Below are 21,950 nucleotides of genomic sequence, written 5' to 3'. Positions count from 1 at the left end.
TCTCAGATCCGAAGCTCACACAAAATTAGGGATTTTGTTCCGAATGCTGGCACAAAACTGAGAAATTTCATCCCTGGATGCACGCATGCTATGGTCAAGACAACGTCCAGGAACCTACAGACGCACGCACGCTAACTTGAAGGGAGCGTCCAGGGGTTTAACTACTGTTGATCATCACCCGAAGTTTTCTGACGCTATCTGAAGTCTGAATCAAGTTGTCTCTGATATATTCTGCCACTATAAATTGGTTTCTGAAGTTGTTGGGTTGTATTGTTGATCATATTATATTGGGCTCACTGTACTCTCTGCTGAACATTTTATGACAATCAAATAAAAGAAGAATTTGAAAGGGTTTTCACTCTAGTGGGGTTTTTCCCTGGTCTTTGACCAAATCTGGTGTCTCTCGTTGATGTGTTGTTTTTCTTCGTCGTCATTGTATATATTGTTCTATCTTCAATTACTGTTGATGAATGGAAAGACTAATTGTAATTGGAAATATTGCTAATTGAAGTTTGGAATTGGGCTAAAGTAATTGATACAACATAGAACAATCTGAAAATTAGCAACACCTTCCAACCAAGTCTCATCTCTGCTTAGGAATTTTGGAGGAAAGAAGGAAAAACAATTTTTTTTCATGTATTTTCAATTTATCTCCTTATAAGTTTATTGAAGTAAGTGTGGGTACTAGTTAGAATCTAATTTCACGTTAAATAAGTATCTAGACTTGTACTTTAATAAACCTATGATGTGATAAACTAAAAATACATGACAAAACATGTTTCTTTATTTTTAAAAACACTTTTTTCATGTATTATCAGTTTATCTCACCATAGGTTTAATTATAACATAAATTATAGGTTCTCATTTGTAATATTGCACATCCAAGAAGTACCCACACTTAATACTTTTGTAAAACCTATAAGGAGATAAATTGAAAATACACAAAAAGATAGTGTTTTTTTCCTTCCCTCAAACACAATTCAACCATGCAATTGATGCCATCATCTTAAATCCATTTGGTTGAAATAAATCCTATTTTTTGTTAATTTTTTTCTTAGAAAGCCCATCTTAGACCTCAAATTTCCCATGATGTCATCATTTTATAAATGGTACGAAGGTGATGCCTTTTTCCAACATAATTTAGGACTAGCATAGTGTTGAAATATGTAACTAGGTTCGGTCTTCATAATGACATATGTAATCATGATTTTATGTGTTTAATGGAAAGAGAAAAATAAATTTATTATTGTTATTCTTGAGGCATGGGTTTCATGCTCAAGGAAATTTATTTTATAGGTCAAGCACCCATTGAGTGCTTCTAGGTTTGTCATAAAGTCAATTGAGTCATTGTCATGTATTGAAGACCCATTTGGGCATGTTACATATTGTAAAGAAAAATTTGAGTCGAAAAAAAGTCAAAAGACACTTCAAGACCTCATCATGGCATAAAAATCAAGTCGGCCTAAAGAAAGCAATTCTTACCCCTCAAAAGCCTATATATAAGAAGGAACTCAACCTCATTTGAACACACTCTCGAGCAAGTTCGATGTCCTCAAGATAGAAGTTGGAAAAGGACGAAGCAGGAGAAGAAGAACAAGTTCGAAGTTTTTGGGCCACTCTCTCTCTCTCTCTTTTGTTAGGGTTTCTACAATCACTAGGCATGATGGAATTTTGAAGCTGCATCGAAGCTGTGAAGCTGCATTAAAGTTGTGAAGATGCATCGAAGCTATGAAGTTGTAGGGTCGAAGCTGTGAAGCTGTTAGGTCGAAGTTGCTAAAGCTGCATCAAGGGTCGAAGTTGTTGGAAGAAGTTCCTGAAAGGTCGAAGTTTGTTGCTGGACGTTGTTCAAGAAGGAAAGTTGACATGGTCTTGGAGGGTCTTGGTCAAGGGTCATAGGTCTTGGAATTCGTCAATTGAAGTTCTATAAGAAGAGAATAATTCTGGTGTGTTTTCCTCTTAGTTGGAGAGGTTTTGGCCCTGGATGATCGCCTACTTCTTGTGTCCTATTGTCTCATTCTTCTTTATAATTTGGTAGTTGTTTGATGATAGAGAACACTAATAATAATAAAGGAAAGAAGTTAATCAAGTAAAGTAAAAATACATCACAAGTAGTTATCAAAGTAAGAGAAATCACCTACACTTGCTGCCCCCTAGATTTCTCAACATGGTATTAGAGCTAAGGTGACAAGGCAAGGAAAGGTAGCTTAAAGAAGGACGCTCGAGGGCCGAAGCACTAGATCATATAGAGTATCAATCATTAAGGACCATTCAGATCAAGGATCATCACATCTTAAAGATAGAAGATCTCAAAATCCTAGCTCATCGAAGTAATTTTGGGTCTGTTTTGGGCTATTCTTGTTCACACATGCGAGGAGATTAGGGCTTATTTGTTGCAGCAAAAGCCAAATTATTACAATCACCTAAGGAGGCAAAATACAAGTGGAAGACAAGCCATCTTGCAAGCCGAGTTGCAAAAGAAGAAGCCTCCTCCATCCAAGTGGAAGAAGAGAGAAGGGTAAAATCTTTGTCTTTCTCCCACACGTGCAAAAGCTAGGGTTTTTGCTAGTGTGGAAAAAGTCAGGATAAAGTCGCGATAAGATTGGCGAAGTCTGATTTTTTTTTACTAGCGATTTTATCGACTGACTTTTTGACGATTTTTTCCCAATTGAAAAAGTTGGGATTAAATCGAGAGTTTTTCCAAAAAATCGTGAGTGAGGTAGTTTCTTTAATGACTTTTTAATTTTTTTTTTTTGAAAAAATCAGGGTTTTATTGAAAAAGTCGGGATAAAATTGGGCGAGTGAGGTAGTTTCTTTAACAACTTTTTAAAATCTTTTTAAAAATGAATATTTTTGTAGTTTTTAATTTTGTCGTGGTTTTCAAAAACCTCTCGACTTTAACGACTTTTTCAATTTCTGGACCCTTGCCTATTTAATCCCATCTTCGACTTTTTCCATATTGGTTTCTGTAGCAATTGGAAATTGCAGTCAAATTGCAGGGTTTGGAAAAGAGGTCGAATAAGAAGTTGCAATCACTGGAACGCAAATTTGACTGAAGTTGATTTTGAGAAAGGGAAGCTCATCAAGGAGAAGGCATTGTCATCATCATCAAGGAACCAAGGTTGTAGGAAGACAACTTCATCAAGAAGACATCTTCTACTATCAACATCATCAACAAAATCAAGAAGGCATCAAGTTGAAGATATTGTCATCAAGAAGTATATTCACAAGTATCTTTATATCCACACCTGAATCTATCAAAATGGCTTCATCTTGCAAGGAAAGCAACAAATTGGTTGGGTAATCAAACTTTATTGCATGGAAGAAGATGACATATTTGATCCTCATAGAAAACGGAGTCATTGATCATGTTAAGGGTTCAATCACTAAACCTCCAAAGGAAGAAGCTCAAGCTCTAGTGAAGTAAATGAAAGGAGAAGTAAAGGCTCAAAGGATCCTTATAGAATCCATCAAAGATCCCCTCATACCATATGTATCAAAGTTGGAGACATCAAAAGAAATATACGAGAAGCTAGTAGAATTGTTCTCCATAAGTACTGCTAGAGAAGTGATATCATTAAGACAAGAACTCTACAAGATGAAGATATCAAAGGAAGATGGAATAACCTCATACTTTATGAGGGTATCAGAAATAAGAGACCAACTACAAGAGTTGGGGGAAATAATGTCTGATAAAGAAATGACCATTGTGGCGCTCAATGCACTATCGAAGGAATGGGGCAACTTTGTATCATGCATTTATGGAAAGAAGGAAGCTACCCCATTCAATGAACTTTGGTCATAATGTAAGATTGAAGAAACCAAGTTGAAGGCAAAAAAGAAGTGACATGGGATCAAACGAACAGGTTCAAGCATTTGTTGCCATGGCTAAGAGAAAAGGAAAGTTTGATAAGTTTGGTCCTCAATAAAAGAAGAAGAATATGGCAAAGATCCAATGATATGGTTGTCAAAGAATATGGGCACTACTAGAGAGATTGTCAAAAGTTCAAGAAGGACAATAAGAGGAAAGAAAGAAATGAGGGTCATATCATTAAAGAAGTGGAAGAGCCTAATGAGAAGAATTCCAAAGGGATAGATCTTCACTATTAGGGTTTCTCCAAGACATGGTAAGGAGAAGTGGAAGGTGAAAAGACCTCCACCATGGCAGTCAAAATGAGAAGCATTATGACGAGATGCATCTTAGTAGAAGATGGCATCATATTAGAAGCATACGATTAAAGCAAGAGCTCGAGACATCCTTATAAAAGCTTGAAAGATAGCTGAAGTAGAAGTCTACATGGTTGTAGCAGTCATCATAGAAGGAAGTAGCTCTTGGTAACCTCATTAAAAAAAAGTAGTAGTATGGTTAGAAGAAAGTCAACTAGTGTAGAGCTCATCATACATCATTAGAAAGAAGCATTTGCAGGATGAGGATAATCAAGATCCTCTGTTGGAATCTTCATTCGAAGGTTCACCTCTTGGAAGAAGCAAGTGCCTCACTGAGAATTCCACCTTGTATGGGATTCATTGTTTGGAAGAATGATGGTATGATGACAAAGGAATGCAGCATGTCAAGATGGTTGAAGTAATTTCAATCAAAGAAAGGAAGCTATTGAAGGAAGCCTAGATGACCAAAAGAAGGAAAGAGGTATGTATGCATGTATTTAATTGAGTCATGTCGTCATATAGTTGCATGGGTAAATGTTCTATCTCATGAGCATAATCAAAGAAAAGGGATCTCTTCCTTTGAAAAGATGCATGGTTCACATATTGACTAAATGAAATCAACATAATATGACCTCATATGGGATTATGAGGTGGTTGACAAAGATGAAGGAACTATGGATAGAAGTTCTTGGGGAACAATATGTGAAGAAAGAAAGAAGAGATCGTGAAAGATGCAACTATGAGCACGAAAAAAAGGAAATCAACATCTAATGACTAGGAGAATTGACCATGACATCTCCATGGAAAAGGTATGGAGACTTTGATGAAGTCTGGAAAGAAAGGAGACCCTTGACATTGAATATCTTGGAGATGTGTCAATATGTATGCAGGATGTTGATGTTGCTACAATAGATATACTGATGAAGGGCCATCACAAAAGGTAACTTTGATTTGATGTCCATTTTTTATTTTTGAGCAACATTTGATGGGTTGATACAAGGTTACCGAAAGAGAGATGTCACCTACAACTAGCACTCATGTGGTTGGATGAAATATCCTAAAGGAAACATGACTTGGAAGAGGTAGCTGTATGAAGAAAAACCAGATGTGGATTAGAAGACCACTTTTCGATGAAGAAAAGGATGACATGACTGACATAGTTCATGAAGGAAAGTGATGGATCGATCGATGCCCTACGATGAAGTCCCAAAAGATGAAGGCTCCATAATGATAAAAATGAAATTCATGACATCGAAAGGAGGAGCTCTTCAAGCAGCTGAAGGTACCATGATCTCCACCAAAGAACAAGTGCGCTGCTGAAAAACATGTCCCTAGTTAAGAGGGAGCTTGGACAAGACCTTGGTTAAGAGGGAGATTGGGTACATTCATTTTATAGGAATGGGTTGGTCATCCTTGGTTGAGAGGGAGTGATAGATATGGTTCTCTACTTCATGTGTCACGCACTAGACTAGGACTGATAATCGTAAGTCTTAGTGAAGGCCATGAGGAGAGATAAACACATCATTCTTGTCTTCACTTTGGAAGAAAGAATGGAGGATTGGGTAAAAATATGGGGCATTTGATACTCTTTGAGGACAAGGTAGGGAATCCAAGATAAGAGTAGTCGTAGAGGACCGAAATTCTTTGAGGACTGGGAATCCATGATAAGAATAGTCTTGGGAGGACATACGTTGTGAACATCGGGATGGGGTATGTGCCTTGAGAGACAATGATGATGGTGTCTATCAGTCATTGGTCTCGCTAGCATTGTACTCTAATCTTGTGGATCGATAGAGCTGTTAGTCAAGGCCTTGCTATGTGACAATGCTGGTTGATATGATGCTAAACAGATGGGTTACCAATCCGACTCTTCTTATGAGAATTATTTAGATTGAGAATGTCCAAAGTATCTTGTATGGATTATGAATACCTCCCTAGTTAAGTGGGATTGTTGAAATATGTAACTAGGTTTGGTTTTCATAATGACATATGTAATCATGATTTTATGTGTTTAATGGAAAGAGAAAAATAAATCTATTATTGTTACTCTTGAGGCATGGGTTTCATGTTCAAGGAAATTTAGTTTATAGGTCAAGCACCCATTGAGTGCTTCTAGGTCTGTCATAAAGTCAATTCATCCTCCCCCCACCTTGTATCCCGAATCCCACGAATCAAACACGATTCTCTAGGACACGTGGCCGATTCTCGTGTCCAACGTGTCTTGGAGCGTGTCCAATGTGTCTTGGAGTACACCAATCTATCATTGTTGAAGATTGCAGATACTCGGTTTGCCTCTAAATTCATCATGTTGAAGAGGTTAAGGGAGGTCAAGACTGCTCTTGGGGCCATGGTTATTTCAAAATTTTGGTCTTTTTGGAGAAAGACAGATCAAGCGAACTCAAAAAGAGTGAAGCACACAATGTTAGGTGATGCTTGGTGGGAGAGGGTAGATCTCACTATTAAGATCATGGACCCTATCATTACTTTGCTACGATTTGCAGATATAGACCAACCAATCCTAGGAGAGGTTTATGAGGGATGGGATTCCATGATTGAGTCCGTGAAGACCATTATTTTACATAGTGAGTGTCTCGAGTATGAGACATTGTCAAAGGCCTTCTTCGCCACCATACAAGATATTCTTGTTAGCAGATGGAACAAGAATTGCACACCTTTGCTTTGTTTGGCTCACTCATTGAACTCAAAATACTACAACCATGAGTGGTTGAATGGTGGACCTTCCTGCAAATTTCATAGGGGAGGAAGGATGCATCAAGGCGGATTTTTCAGGATAGAGCATCCCTTGATGAGGTGGAGGATGCCTTTGCAAAGTTTTCCACTGGCACTAGGCGATTTGCAGGCTATGATGTGATTAGAGACAGGGGGGCTAATAAGCCCTATTCTTAGTGGGCAACTCATGGGGCAACAAGCCCTCCTCTACAGTTGTTAGCCATGAGGCTCCTCTCAGGTGACTTCATCCTTTTGTTGCGAGAGGAATTGGAGCACATATGGGAATTTTGATTTTGATGACTTAATGAGAAAACTGCAATTTCTTGTGTTTCTTCTATTGGATCATTGATGTCTCTGTCACAATTGTATTTGTATGCATAATGTTACTTTGTAGAACTTACAAATTTTAAATTTACAATGTAGAATCTAGATCTATGTCTGAATTGGTATCATGAATGAGAATTTGTGTAAGAAATATATATATATATATATAATTTTTTTTCAATAAAATAATATATAACGTGTCTTGTTTCAGGGGGTCAACGTGTCCGTGTTGGACACTCGAATTTTTGTGTCATGCATGTTTCGTGTCCTCGTGTTAGGTGATTTAGTTGTCATGTATTGAAGACCCATTTGGGCATGTTACATATTGTAAAGAAAAATTTATTGAGCCAAAATAAAGTCAAAAGACCCTCCAAAGTCGGCCTACATGAAAGGACAAGTCGGCCTAAAGAAAGCAATTTGTAACTCTTAAAAGCCTATACATAAGAAGGAACTCGACCTCATTTGAACACACTCTTAAGCAAGTTCGATATACTTAAGATAGAGGTTGGAGAAGGATGAAAAAGGAGAAGAAGAACAAGTTCGAAGTTTTTGGGCCTCTCTCTCTCTCTCTCTCTCTCTTTTGTTAGGGTTTCTACATTCATTAGGCAAGACGAAATTTTGAAGTTGCATCGAAGCTGCATTAATGCTGTGAAGCTGCTTCTAGGTTGAAATTGTGAAACTGCTAGGTTGAAGTTGCTGAAGCTACGTTAAGGTCGAAGTTGTAGAAATTGTTGCTGGGGTCGAAGTTGTTGGAAGAAGTACCTTGTTGACCACTATGTGTCAACGACCCCATAGAAGTACACCCCTTTTTTGGCAAAAGGGATCCATCATGTTCGAGTATCTGCACCTTTCAGATTTCATCATTAGTCGGAACTTCAAATTTAGACATCAACCCACTCTGCGTATGTAAAATGTAAATAATCTCAGTATGACAATGTCTTTATGTATAAACCTAGGTAAACTTATGGTTTTGGTGACGATCTCCATTTTATGAGGTTTTTTGTCTCACTGATTCATCTGTCTCTAGACATAAATGATTGGCAACGTTTTTCCCTCCAACCTCACCCCAAAGCTAGGGTGGATTTTGTCGCTAAGATCTTAGGCAAGTCCTAGTGTTTTTGATCTAGTCTATGTAAAAGTGTTTTGGGAATAATCCTAGCTAATTGGCTAGATTATTTTATTACAAGTCACTTGGTCTACTGGATAATATTTTGTGTCGCAGAAATGGGTAAATGTTGAGGGTCTATAACAAACAAGTTTCCCCCCTTAATGTATTAAATATAAAATCTTGATGTAAAAAATATTCAATGCATGGTTCCTCATAATTAGACACCATTGCTAAGTATTAGAGGGTTGGAAAAAAATATTAATCATTTTATCAGTCAATTAAATAAATTTTCTGACAAAATTAAATTAAATCATAATCCAGAAATTTAATTAATTTTGTGTCCTAGGTAAAATTAATTTCTCCAATGGTGAAATTCGTGGGTTTTAAAGAAGTTAATTTTTGGAGGTCCCCGACCAAGGGAATATTGAAGAAATCAAGAAATTTTGGACCCTTGGGCCTTGGTGGTTAAGTCAAAGTCAAAATTTTGAGGAAATTAACTCAAAATAATTAATTTTGAGTTAATTAAAAATCAATTAAATGATAAATTCGATTTTTCCTCAAAAATTAAATAATTTTGACGGTGATGATTAAAGATTAGTTAAATCTTTATGAATGATCGAGATTAATTTGACAGGGATCAAGCCAACTAGCTGTTGGAGATTTTACCTATAAATTAGAGGTCAGTGTCAGTCTGTCTTTTCATCTAATCTTTTGATCGTGTACTAGCTCTTGAAGCTCTTGTAAACTTTTATGGAATAAATGCAAAAGTCTTTGTGGTTTCAACTTGCAGTGGTGTTCTTCTTCATGAATTTATGGTAACATTATTTTAATTTCTGCTTAATATTATGTGAAAACTATCAATCAATAGTTCTCTTGGAATAATCTGAATACATGTATCTTATTCAGTGTGTTGGATCTAGGGGAACATTTTAAATTTTGATTGAAGTAGCAGGTATCTCAATTTCTTCAGAATTTTATTGTTATTTTATTTCTTTATTTGATTTGATGGTTGATCTAGTGTTTGCAGAAGATCTCTCAGGTTCTCATTGAGCATTTGAGGATAGTCCTTGGTTGGATTAGGCAACTCTCAACACATATTTTCTAAAGAGCCTACTTTATATAAGCCCCAGGATTTATTTAACATCAATCATTTTTCTGCATGGCATTTTTGGGCTAGTGCCTCTAAAATTTCAAAATCTTTAAATATTTTGTAGAAAATTTGATAGATCTGGTTATTAAGAGCTTTAGATTATCATATTTAAGAGCGGAGTTGGACTCATACTCTACAGATCTGATAGATCTGTAAATTATTTGTATAGATATGTTATTTACTTGTGTAAATCTTAAATTTTATAACATAATTTTGAATTTTAACATTTGGGTTTTTGAGATTTTCTCTATTTTTGTATATATTGGGTATTGGGTTTTTCTCTTTTCACTTGTGCAGGAATAGATCTAAGAAATCAGCCAAGGAAGTCTTCAGATCTGATTCCAGATCTAGATCCTAGAGGTCAAGATCTGGGCTCAAAGATTGTTTGTAGGAATAGATCTGAGAAATCAGCTAAGGAAATCTTCAGATCTGAGGTTTTTTCAAGGAGATCTGGGGGTTTTGAGACAGATCTAGGCCCTAGAGGGCAAGATCTTGTCCCAAATATTTTTGCAGGGCTAACCATTAAAGATTTTGCAATAAAATTTGAAGATTTGAAGCAAAATAATTTTTTTAGAACAAGTGTTTCAAGTTTTGGGGCTCTTAAGCCCGAATTTGCCTTCTCCTAGCCCAACGCTATGTTTCAAGTTTTGGGGCTCTTAAGCCCGAATTTGCCTTCTCCTAGGCCAACGCTAGCCCTCCTTGGCCCTAAATTCCCCTTGCTCCATTTTTGATCTGAATATTTAAATTTTCTGCAGCTGATCATTTGGTGGTTTGTTGCAGAAAAATTGGTGAAAATTTGTGTTTCAGGTATTGAATTTTTTTGACAACTTGGGCAAGTGATCTTCAAGGCATAGGGCCTAAGAGTTTGATCTCTAAACCCTCTTTTTCCTCCCTGTTTGCTACAACAGTGATATACCTTTCTAGTAGTGGTGAAAAACACATCTAAGTGGTTTGAAATTAACTAAAAAAATTGCTAAATACATTAATAAGTCATTTATGTTTGATGGTTATAAAAAAATTGGCTTAGATCTACATTTTGGGTGACTATTATATCTGAATAATATTGTTTCTGAAGTCTGAAATATAACAGTGGCAAAATTTCATGTGGTTTAGCCTAAAATCAGTTCCTAAGTTGTCTAATATATTAAGGAATTAATTTCTTGAGTTGGGCATCCATCATTAGGCCTATTTCATGTTTTAATTATTGGCTATAATAAGTATATCAGATCTGATATAATTCTGGAAATCACATCATAACAGGCTGAAAATTTATGATAATTTATGTGGGCAAGTTTGAAAAATTTTCTGTAAATTTTTGGCATAAAGAAAGCATTGATAGCTTACTGTTTTCATTGTCATATTGCTTTTGTCATAAAGTTTTTCTTACTGCTGTCCTAAAAACCAACTTCTGAAAATTAAGTACATTGTCATGGAATTGTGATAAATTGCATATCTTTTGTTTCATAAACTGAGTATTTTTTGAGCATCTGATATTAATTTGTGAAGACGCTTTTGTTCTCTTTGAGCTATAATTGCATTTGAGAGAATCTAGAAGATTTGAAGTAAGCTTGTGGTCTAATTGTGATATTGCTAAATTTTTTATCTTTCAATATTTGTCTAGTGAAGTGAACATTCATTTTGACAATTAAGGGCTTTGATATATAACTCTGACGCAGATCGTAGCATAAACACTTTCCATCATTGAATCCAACTTCATCTTATCTTCTAATCATCTCGTGCATTTGCATATTAAGTTAGTTCTGCATAACTAAAATTTACTTCCAAGCATAAGCTTGGTCAATATTGAGATAGGTACCCATCCATTTTTGCTTGAGAATCCTGCTTTTAATAGTACTTAAAATGATGACCTCGTAGTCGTCAGAGCCACAACTCTCTGCAACGCCAGAGGCACTGAGTATATTAGATTTTCAGGAGAGGTATCGTTAATCACAACTTAGTGTGCTTCACCTTCTCTTCTCTCTGCCAATTACTACGAAATCAAGCTCAATATAGAAATGATCGAAGGGTTAAAACTTAGGCATTTAAGTAAAATTAACCAAGATTCTTGCATCTCATATTAGCTTTAGGATCTACACTTCATATAAGATAGTTATTCATCCAAGTAGCAGTTGCAAATCAATTACTTGGTCTTAAATTTCCTAGCAAGATAGTTGACTCCATAAGGCACTGACATCAATTGCTCAAATTCTAATCAAATCATATATATCTTGCTAAATCTAAATCAAGTACTTGGTCGCTGCACTGTGTCTCCCGAATTGGTTGGTTCCAACTAGTTCTCATTCATTCCACTTCTATGGGGTCTACCCCCCTTAGCGTTCTGTAGGGAGAGACAACTTAAATGGAGAGATATGGAATCAGGGTGACAACCCTTGATCTATGTCATTGTCATGGTGCTTAGACATTCTGTGCGACAACATTCCTAAAAGGTCGAAGTTTGTTGTTGGAAGTTGTTCAAGAAGGAAAGTTGACTTGGTCTTGGAGGGTCTTGGTCAAGGGTCATAGGTCTTGGAATTGGTCAATTGAAGTTCTATAAGAAGAGAAGAATTCTGGTGGGTTTTCCTCTTAGTTGGAGAGGTTTTGGCCCTGGCTGATTGCCTACGTCTTGTGTCCTATTGTTTCATTATTCTTTATGATTTGGTAGTTGTTTGATGATAGAGAACACTAATAATAATAAAAGAAAGAAGAAGTTAATAAGGTAAAGTAAAACTACATCACAAGTAGTTATCAAAGGAAGAGAAATCACCTACACTTGTTGCCCACTAGATTTCTCAACACAAAGATCCATTTCAGCGGTAGATCTAGCAAGCATTGAGAGGGATACAAAAACGGGTACAAGTTTCCGAAACGGGCACGGATACGAAACGTGACCCCTCCAAATTTTGGAAACGGGGAAATGCGATATATATATATATATATATATATATATATATATATATAAGCATTGAGAGGGATACAAAAATGGGTACAAGTTTCCGAAACGGGCACGGATACGAAATGTGACCCCTCCAAATTTTGGAAATGGGGAAATGCGATATATATATATATATATATATATATATATATATATATAGAATTTAGGACATTTAAAAAATGTAATGTGCAATCATAAATCATACATGATACATTATAATTTATTACATTTAAAGTTTAAACATTATGATTAAATTTACATCACATTTACTCATGAATGATCACATAATGAAAATAGCAATATGGGAATATCCAAAATCAAACTTTATTATATATTCAAATCTTAAAATCAGCCTTTATTATATATATGAGGCTGCAAGTACAATAAAGATTGACGCTGCAAGAACTATAAAGACAAAAGACCATTGCTCTTTTCCTCTTTTCTCCTTTGCTAAAATCCTTCGTCTCTAAGAGAAACGACTTGCTCAATTGTGTGATGTGGGAATGAGGTGAGAGTCTTTTTATAACTTGGGAGAGGCATCTAGAAGCATCCACAAGATATTTTATTCACCCAATAAAAAATTAGAACCGAAAAAACAAAAAAACAAAAAAACGAAAATTGCAAAATGAAGTGGAAACTCCATTGTACAGCCTGGAAACTCATTTCCGGCTGTACTGGCCACGTTTCCCCAGGCTGTATGGTACGCGTTCCATTTCGTCTCCTGGCTGAAATGGACCTGGGGGCAACATTTCCTGCGACATAAATAAAAACATGTAATTTACTATTAAAATTGGTAGAATATCATCCATTTAATCATATCTATGTAAAAAATAAGCAAAACTTTGACCAAATTGGCGAATATTTTTTTCAGAAAATGTCCAAAAAATAGCCCATTTGCGAAATTTGGCCCCTAAAATTTTCCCTATTAGAAGCTCAAGTTGTGAGCCAAAATGATCATGTCAGCGCAACTTTTGGAGCCTTTTGTTTGTGAGAAAAATTAAAACTTGCCAAAGAGGCTATTAAACCCTAAAATTTTTGTTTGTGAGAAAAATTAAAACTTGCCAAAGAGGCTATTAAACCCTAAAATTTTTGTTTGTGAGAAAAATTAAAACTTGCCAAAGAGGCTATTAAACCCTAAAATTTCTTGCATCGTTCCTTGATCGATCAAAAGGAAGGGCAGTTCTTCGATCCATGGGTATTGCTACTACTTGAAGGCTGCGTATAATGTAATAAATGAAGACGATGTCATACGTTGAGTTATCATGCATCATGATACCATAAAGATTAGTTTTGACTAGTTATAAACTTACGCCCCATTGGTAGAACTTTAACAGAATTGAATTCCTTATCTGGTATCTTTCATTTTATTTGTGGATAAATTTTATTGTCTCTGAAGAGGAACACATTTCTTATTTTTCCAGTCATTTTTCTTATTTTTCCTGAGTAGGTTTAACAATAAATCTTTTTATTTGATCTCTGAGTTGAATTTCATTTCATTTCATTTCATTTGTGATATTTAAACAAGCTTCTGCATCTCTTCAATTTAAACATTTGCAACAACATTGTGATGCATGTCTGCAGGTTACAGTGTATCCTGCTGCAAAAGCACCATGTGAGGTTTCAGCACAGGTATGGTCTTTAACATATAGGCATTACATGAAATGCTTCAAAATCCTTTTGTATTTAACCGTTTCACCACTTTTGTATTGCATTTTAATCCATTGGTGATATTGTACTTTATCTGATAGTTTTGAGTTTGTGAGAGCAATAACCAATCATTGATGGTTCTTTTGTAAACAAACAGGTTTTGTCAGGAGACTATATTTTATGGAATTCCTTGGGGAGATATCCACATGCAGCTTCACCAAAGGTGTAATTACTGTGGTTTGTATTGTTTTTGGTGTCCAAGCTGCAGATATAACTTGTGGTGGGGGAGGCAGTGGGTCGATATATCTAATTGTTTGCTCAATCGATACATTTGGTGAATACATTTGCAATGATTCACCTTTTATCAGACAAGTTTGCCTTTGTTAGTTTCATTCGTTGAAGCTGTATTGATTGGCAGAGGGTGTAGCAATTAATTGTTTGAGCAGCCTAGATTGCTATAAGCGCAATTGGTTATGCTGCCAGCAAGTACTTCCAAATCGAATTTGTTGTACTGCTAATAGATACTTTTCAATTGTTCTTTTGCCAGTAGATATTTCCAAATAAAATTTGTTTATAGGCAACGATAGAAGCAATTGTGACTCTGTCATTATAAAAAATAGGCAGCTTTAATGTCTTTTAGCATCACATGCCCAATATTGCAACTGGTTGGGATGAAAGAACAATAATCAGCTTGTATTGATTCCTTTTGAAACTGTTTTGTTAGCAGTCCAGATTATTTATTTAGTATTTATCTCAAGTTTTTCTTGGTGATGTCAAGTTTTCTGTTTCAGAAGTTCTATTTAATGATTTTCATGCTAATGCATCATTTTACGGAGATATGCAATATTCATATATACCAGCTCTGAACCTATTGCTGAATATAGCACAAATTACATCCGGCCGAAAAATGATCGAAGTAGAAAAAGCTTGATTTAGATGCGCTCTCCAGTTGAATATCATCCTCGATTGATAGCTTCTAAGAAGCAGAACTTTTACATTATTGAGACTCGTGCAATTTCGATAAAACATGGTGTGCATGATTGTGTATTTCATTCTTGTCAAATGGACAGCGTTGCTGCAGCAGCAGCTTGGCTTAGACTTTAGTTTTCAGTGGAATGCGAGTTTAATTAATGTAGCCCTGTTCGTATTACACCCTTCTTTTAACAATTACAAGTCTTTGTAACTTTCCAGTTGATTCGAATAAAAAATTCACACTCCTGATGTATTGTGTTAAATGGCTATAAGAGTGGCTGTGTTGTTTTGAAATTCCATCCAAGTGATGGAAAATCTGAGTCTTATAAGACTGTGACAGCATAGTAAGAATATGTCCATTCAAGAAAACTGTTCTGAAAATATAGGAAATCAATTGTGAGGAAGACTTAATTGGTCACCAAAGAAAACATTAGATATAATGTCTTGAATGGAGAAGCCCTATTAACATATGTTGTTGTTTGTCTTTAACATGTTTGTGGAGACCACATATACTCTGGCTAAACCTGTCAGTATATCAAAGATAGGGTATTAGATGATGAATCTAGGACGAATATTGCATGATTGAGTCTTTTATATGGTGTAAGCGCACTGACGATGCATGCAATCAACTACACATTTAATAAGTTTGTGCAAACAAATCACAGTTAAATTTAATTCAAGAATTTGCTTATTATTCCTTTCTCTACCCTTTCTTAAAAGTTAATTAATTTTGGACTCTTCTTTTTTAATTAAAAGGATTAATTTGTAATTTTAGAAAATTGATTATAAAAACCAAATCCTAAAAGAAAACAATCTATTAAAAAAACAAATTTCAAATATTTTATTGTCTTTTTTTTAATTCAGGGAAAATAATTCTATATTTATCTACAACAAAAAATTTGTCGTAACTTGTCCGGTATAGGAGAATTTTCGGAGAAACATAGAAACATAATTGATTTTGTAAATCAAACCTCTTAAGGCATGGTATACAATATTATCTAGCCAAATGGTAATGATATGGTAAAAGGAAAGCAATTGTCAAGATTGATTGTAGCGTGGGATATTACCTTTATGCCCCGGGCTTTTATTTTCACATATTGTTGCTCTTGTAGTCACATCTGTTTTCCTTGATCCTTCAGCTTTGTCCTATTCATATTCTTGGAGAAATTGCTCTATAGTTTCTTTCTTATTAGCTTACCATTCTTTGCCTTGATTATAAAAGAAATTGAATATGAAGAAATTGCTCTATAGTTTCTTTCTTATTAGCTTACCATTCTTTGCCTTGATTATAAAAGAGATTATTTATAATAGGGTGATTTGTGAACCAATTTGTCGTATTTTTCCTTCACTGTGGCTTTTTGAGAATCTCAATGACTCTTTGATAAGCTATTTTGTTGATCATTCATCTCTTCCTCCTCAATATGGACCTATTTTGGGTATGAATCCATGAAATGCCAGTTCTTTTGGCATATTCTATAATTGATGTCGTGTTTTATAATATAACTGTTGAGAAATCCAAAGTGTGGCATTTAATCGATTTCTCTTATTATGACATTATCTTGTGATGTTTTCATTATTATTATTATTAGTTCTTTCGAATTATCTTTTATTATCTTCAAGACTAATGCCGAGCAACAAATAGAAGAGAAGACAAAATGTAGGCATGTTGCCAGGGCAAAACCCCACTCTAGGGGAAACCCCGGTCAAAATTCTTCCTTTAGTAGATTCAAGATGAGACAACCAAGACCCTCACAGCTTAGACACAAGACTTCCTCCATCAAGTCAACCTTGCATCAGCTGAGCAATAGCTTATACTTCAATGTATTCCTTGCACCAATGAAATGCTTTATTCCTTCAATAAGATTCTGTTTCGATTTGAGGCAACATTCTTATCACGAATTGTATTCCTTCTTCAAAGAGTACACTGAGACTGTGATTTCACTGAGATTGTGGCACACCAAGATTGTGGTTATATCAAAACTGTGGTACACCGAGACTGTGGTAGCAATGAAGTTTGCCCAATGTAATATCATCGAAATGTAGGCACTGTGATAGTACCAAAACTTAGCCACTATGATTTTTGAACCTGTCTGCAGCTAGCCCAAGCTCTCTCACTGTAACAATACCGAAATATATCCACTGTGATAACACCAAAATGTATCTTTGTGATTTGAGTTCATCTCTGTAATTAAGCCGAACTTTTGTCGTAGTACCGAAATGTATCTCTAAAATTTTTGTGAGTTATTGTTCTATAATAGTTGAGTGAAGTTTACCTTCCTTTATATAGTTTCCACATTGAAGTGAGGCGACATGAGCACTTTGAACAATTGTGTCTTCATAAGTTTAGGCCGACTTAAGTTCATGAAGAGAAGTATCTTTAGGCTGACTAGATGAGGATACTGACTTAATTCTGATTGCAAGGAGACTTTGATGGAGGAGGACTTTAACATAACAAGATGGTTTTTGACTCTAACAAACAATCCTAAAGCCTACAATGAAAGCTTGATCTATGACAATTGACCCAAACATGAAACCCATGCTTTAACAAGTCAATTCAATTTAATAATAAATTTATTTTTGCTTTCTTTTGACAAATATATTACATTTTGACTTCAAGTACAATTTATGAAGACTGAACCTAGTTACATTCTTCAACAATAACAACTGACTTTATTGTAATTCTGTTGTCGAAGTGATCTAATTAGAAAGTCCCTTATTGAGAGAAAAGTTTGCATTTTCGAACTTTTGTGCATATTCCATTTTTATCGTAAGTTTGTTTATGGAGATGGTGTGCCCCAAATTGTTACAACTATGTTTTGAGCATTTCTTATAGCATAGGTATAAGTGAGGATTATACAATCTCATCCAAATGTGCATGCAAAAATTTAATGAAGTTGGGTTAAATAAAAGAAGCTTTGATTTCAGGAAACACCTAGTTCAACCATAAAACTAGGGTTACAAAACATTTTCACATCTTCCATATTACCATATTATTGAATAAGACCAAAAATAAGTCTCCCACATAGGAGACCTAAACCTTATCTAGCTATATTTCTTCTCATTAAGACATCAATGTTGCATTTTGTCAAAAGCCACTAAATCTAGAATGTGTGGCTCTTTTCTAATAGAGTTTTATAGAAGCTTTTCTTATTCATTATATTAATAAATAGGAAATTTTTTGAATTGGCTCATATATATATATATATATATATATATATATATATATATATCCACTCTTTACTTTGTGATGCTCATTGGATTTCCATCCCCCTGGCTATTGAAAATATAGTGCCCTTGCACATGCATCTTCTTCATATTGTGGGTTATTAACAACAATTTTGCTTCTGGGGAGGTGCGTTAATGTAAATGTCCTTGTAGGTTTACTATGGGAATCCTTCTCACACCAATAGATGTTGAAATCTTGGGTATACCTTTCCTTTGATGTATTGCTTATAGATAGATTGTTTGGCGGCCTAAGACCTTTGGGCCATCCCCACTATCAACTTAGAAAAGTGCAAAATCCCCAAATAAAAAGCAAGCTTAGTTGAGGACAATGTAGAATAATATATAGTATTTGTGAATATGGGTTAAGCTGTGTTGCCACAATCTTGGCTCAACAAGTGTTGTCTATCATTAATTATTTTCTTCTTTATTATTGTACAATTTAATAATTTTGATCTTTTGTGTCAATTAAGTTAAGTGTTTTCATTGACATGTGAAGATGAGATTTCAAAAACTTTGAGAATCTTCGTGACTCTTCCATGAGCTATTCCGTTGAACATTCTTTTATTTTTTCCTTAATTTGGACCCTTTCTTGGGCATGAAGCAATGAAATGCCAATTTCTGGGCATATTCTATTATATAGCAATTGAATTTACTATAACATTGTTTTTGATAAGATCTAATTATGAAGCTTCTAACATATGCACATATTCCTTTTTTATTGAAATTTTGTTTATGGAGATGGTTTATCCAAAATTGTTATAAATATGTTTTGAGCATTTCTTATTTCATAGGTATTAGTGGGAACTACATAATCTCATCCAATTGTGCATGGATGAAAGTTAGTGAAGTTGGGCTAAATCATATAACCATAGATTTCAAGAACAACCTAACTCAATCCTAGAACTAGGGTCAAAACTTTTTGTTATCTTCCATATTATTGACCAAGGCCACGAAGAAGCCTCTTCCATAGGAGACCTAAATTTTATATAACTATATCTCTTCTCATTAGGCTAGAATGTGTGGCTCTTTCCCAGTTGAATTTATTTTCATGGATGATTTTCTCATTCATAATATTAATAAATAAGGATTTTTTTTTAATTTCCTATTATATATATATATATATATATTCCACTCGTTGCTTTGTGATGCTAATTGGATTTCTATTCCCCCTTACAATTGAAAAATATAACACTCTTTCCATATTCACATGTTCTTTACTTTATGGCTTATTTAGGACAATTTTACTTTTGGAGAGGCGACTTGGTATAAATGTGCTTCTAGGTTCACTATGGCAATCTCTCCCACATTGTTAATGTTTTGGGAAACAAGTGTAGGTGATTTCTCTTACTTTAATAACTGTGTGTGATGTATTTTTACTTTACTTGATTAACTTCTTCTTTTCGTTCTTATTATTTGTGTTCTCCATCATCAAACAACTATTAAATCATAAAGAACAATAAGACACAAGATGTAGGTGGTTAACCAAGGCCAAAACCTCTCCAACTAAGAGGAAATCCCACCAGAAATTTTCTCTTCTTATAGAACTTCCATTGACGAATTTTGAGACCTACAACCCTTGACCAAGATCCTCCAAGACCAAGTATTCTTGAACAACTTCTAACAACAAACTTCGACTTTCCAGCAACTCCAACAACTTTGACCCCAACAACAATTTCTGCAACTTCAACCTAGCAACTTCCACAAATTTGACCTTGATGTAGCTTCGACCTAGCAGCTTCACAACTTCGTCCTAGAAGCAACTTCACAACTTCGACCTTGTAGCTTCACAACTTCGACCTTGTAGCTTGATAGCTTCAACCTTGCAGCTTCGACCTTGCAACTTCACAAATTTGATGTAGCTTCACAGTTTCAATGCAACTTCACAACTTCAATGCAGCTTCAAAATTTCGTCTTGCTTGGTAACTGCAGAAACCCTAACAAGAGAGAGAGAGAGAGGCCCAAAAACTTCGAAATTGTTCTTCTTCTCCTTCTTTGTCCTTTCCCAACTTCTATCTTGAGGAGATCGAACTTGCTTCAGAGTGTCTTCAAATGAGGTCGAGTTCCTTCTTATATATAGGCTTTTGAGGGGTATTGATTGCTTTATTTAGGTCGACTTATCCCTTTATGTAGGCCGACTTGATCTTTGTGCCATGACGAGGTCTTGGAGGGTCTTTTGACTCAATAATTTTTTCTTTACAATATGTAACATGCCCAAAGGGTCTTCAATATATGACAATGACTCAATAGACTTTATGACAAACCTAGAAGCACTCAATGAGTGCTTGACCATAAAAGAAATTTCCCTTGAACATGAAACCCATGCCTCAAGAACAACAATAATAAATTTATTTTTCTCTTTTCATTAAATTCATAAAATCATGATGCACATGTCATTATGAAGACTGAACCTAGTTACATATTTCAATGCTCCCTCTTAACTAGGGAGGTATTCGTAATCCATACCAGGTACTTAGACATTCTCAATATGAAGAATTCTCATAAGAGTCAGATTGGTAACCCATTTATTTAACATCATATCAAACAACATATTCACGTAGCAAGGCTTTGACTAACAACTCTATCTCTCCACAAGATCATAACACAATGCTGGTGAGACCAATGATTGATAGACACCATCATCATTGTCTCTCAAAGCACATACCCCACCCTAGTGTTCATAGGGTATGTCCTCTGAGGACTATTCTTATCTTGGATTCCCAGTACTCAAAGAATATTGATCCTCTACGACTACTCTTATCTTGGATGCCCCACCTCATCCTCAAAGAGTATCAGATGCCATATGTTTATCCAATCCTCCATTCTTTCTTCCAAAGTGAAGACAAGAATGATGTGTCTATCTCTCCTCATGGCCTTCACTAAGACTTATGGTTGTTAGTCCTGGTCTAGTGCATGACACATGAAGTAGAGAACCATATCTATCACTCCCTCTTAACTAGGGATGACCAACCCATTCCTATAAAAGGAATGTACCCAAGCTCCCTCTTAACCAGGGACTTGTCCAAGCTCCCTCTTAACTAGGGACTTGTTTTCAACAGCTCACTTGTTCTTCGGTGGAGATCATGGTACCTTCAGCTGCTTGAAGAGCTCCTCCTTTCGATGTCATGAATTTCATCTTTATCATTATGGAGCCTTCATCTTTTGGGACTTCTTCGTAGGGCATTGGCCATCCATCACTTTCCTTCATGAACTATGTCAGTCATGTCATCCTTTTCTTCATCAGAAAGTGGTATTCTAGTCCACATCTGGATTTTCTTCATACAACTACATATTCCAAGTCACGTTTTCTTTAAGATCTTTCATCCACCCACGAGTCCTAGTTGTAGGTGACATCTATAACTCTCTTTCGGTAGCACTGTATCAACCCATCAAGATGATCAAAAATAGAAAATGAACATCAAATCAAAGTTTACCTTTTGTGATGGCCCTTCATCATGACATCTGCTTGTAGAAACATCAACATCCTCCATACATATTGACACATATCGAAGACATTCAATGTCAAGGGTCTCATTTCTTTCCAGACTTCATCAGAGTCTTCATACCTTTTCCATGGAGATGTCATGGTCAATTCTCCTAGTCATCAAATGTTGATTTCCATTTCTACGTGCTCATAATTGCATTTTTCACTATTTCTTCTTTCTGTCTACACATTTCTCCCCCATGAACTTTCATCCATA

General features: G+C 35.4%; 1 protein-coding gene across 1 annotated transcript in view; it reads left to right on the top strand.

Annotated features, from left to right (window-relative positions):
- Nucleotides 1-14,812, top strand: part of LOC149179403 (clathrin adaptor complexes medium subunit family protein) — a 215,448-nt gene extending 200,636 nt beyond the window's left edge. The window contains exons 7-8 of the mRNA XM_089420647.1: nt 13,990-14,037; nt 14,213-14,812. Coding sequence (XP_089276773.1) covers nt 13,990-14,037; nt 14,213-14,284 — 120 coding nt within the window. The 3' untranslated portion in view covers nt 14,285-14,812. The remainder of the gene's footprint in view (nt 1-13,989; nt 14,038-14,212) is intronic.
- The last annotated feature ends 7,138 nt before the right edge of the window (nt 14,813-21,950 follow it).

Source organism: Pinus tabuliformis, chromosome 4_1 (assembly GCF_031772625.1).
Source record: "Pinus tabuliformis cultivar Carrire ecotype Pingquan chromosome 4_1, CPIR1, whole genome shotgun sequence".
NCBI classification, from domain to species: Eukaryota; Viridiplantae; Streptophyta; class Pinopsida; order Pinales; family Pinaceae; genus Pinus; species Pinus tabuliformis.
Note: the sequence above shows the minus strand (reverse complement) of the source record. Positions and strands in the feature narration are given on the sequence as shown.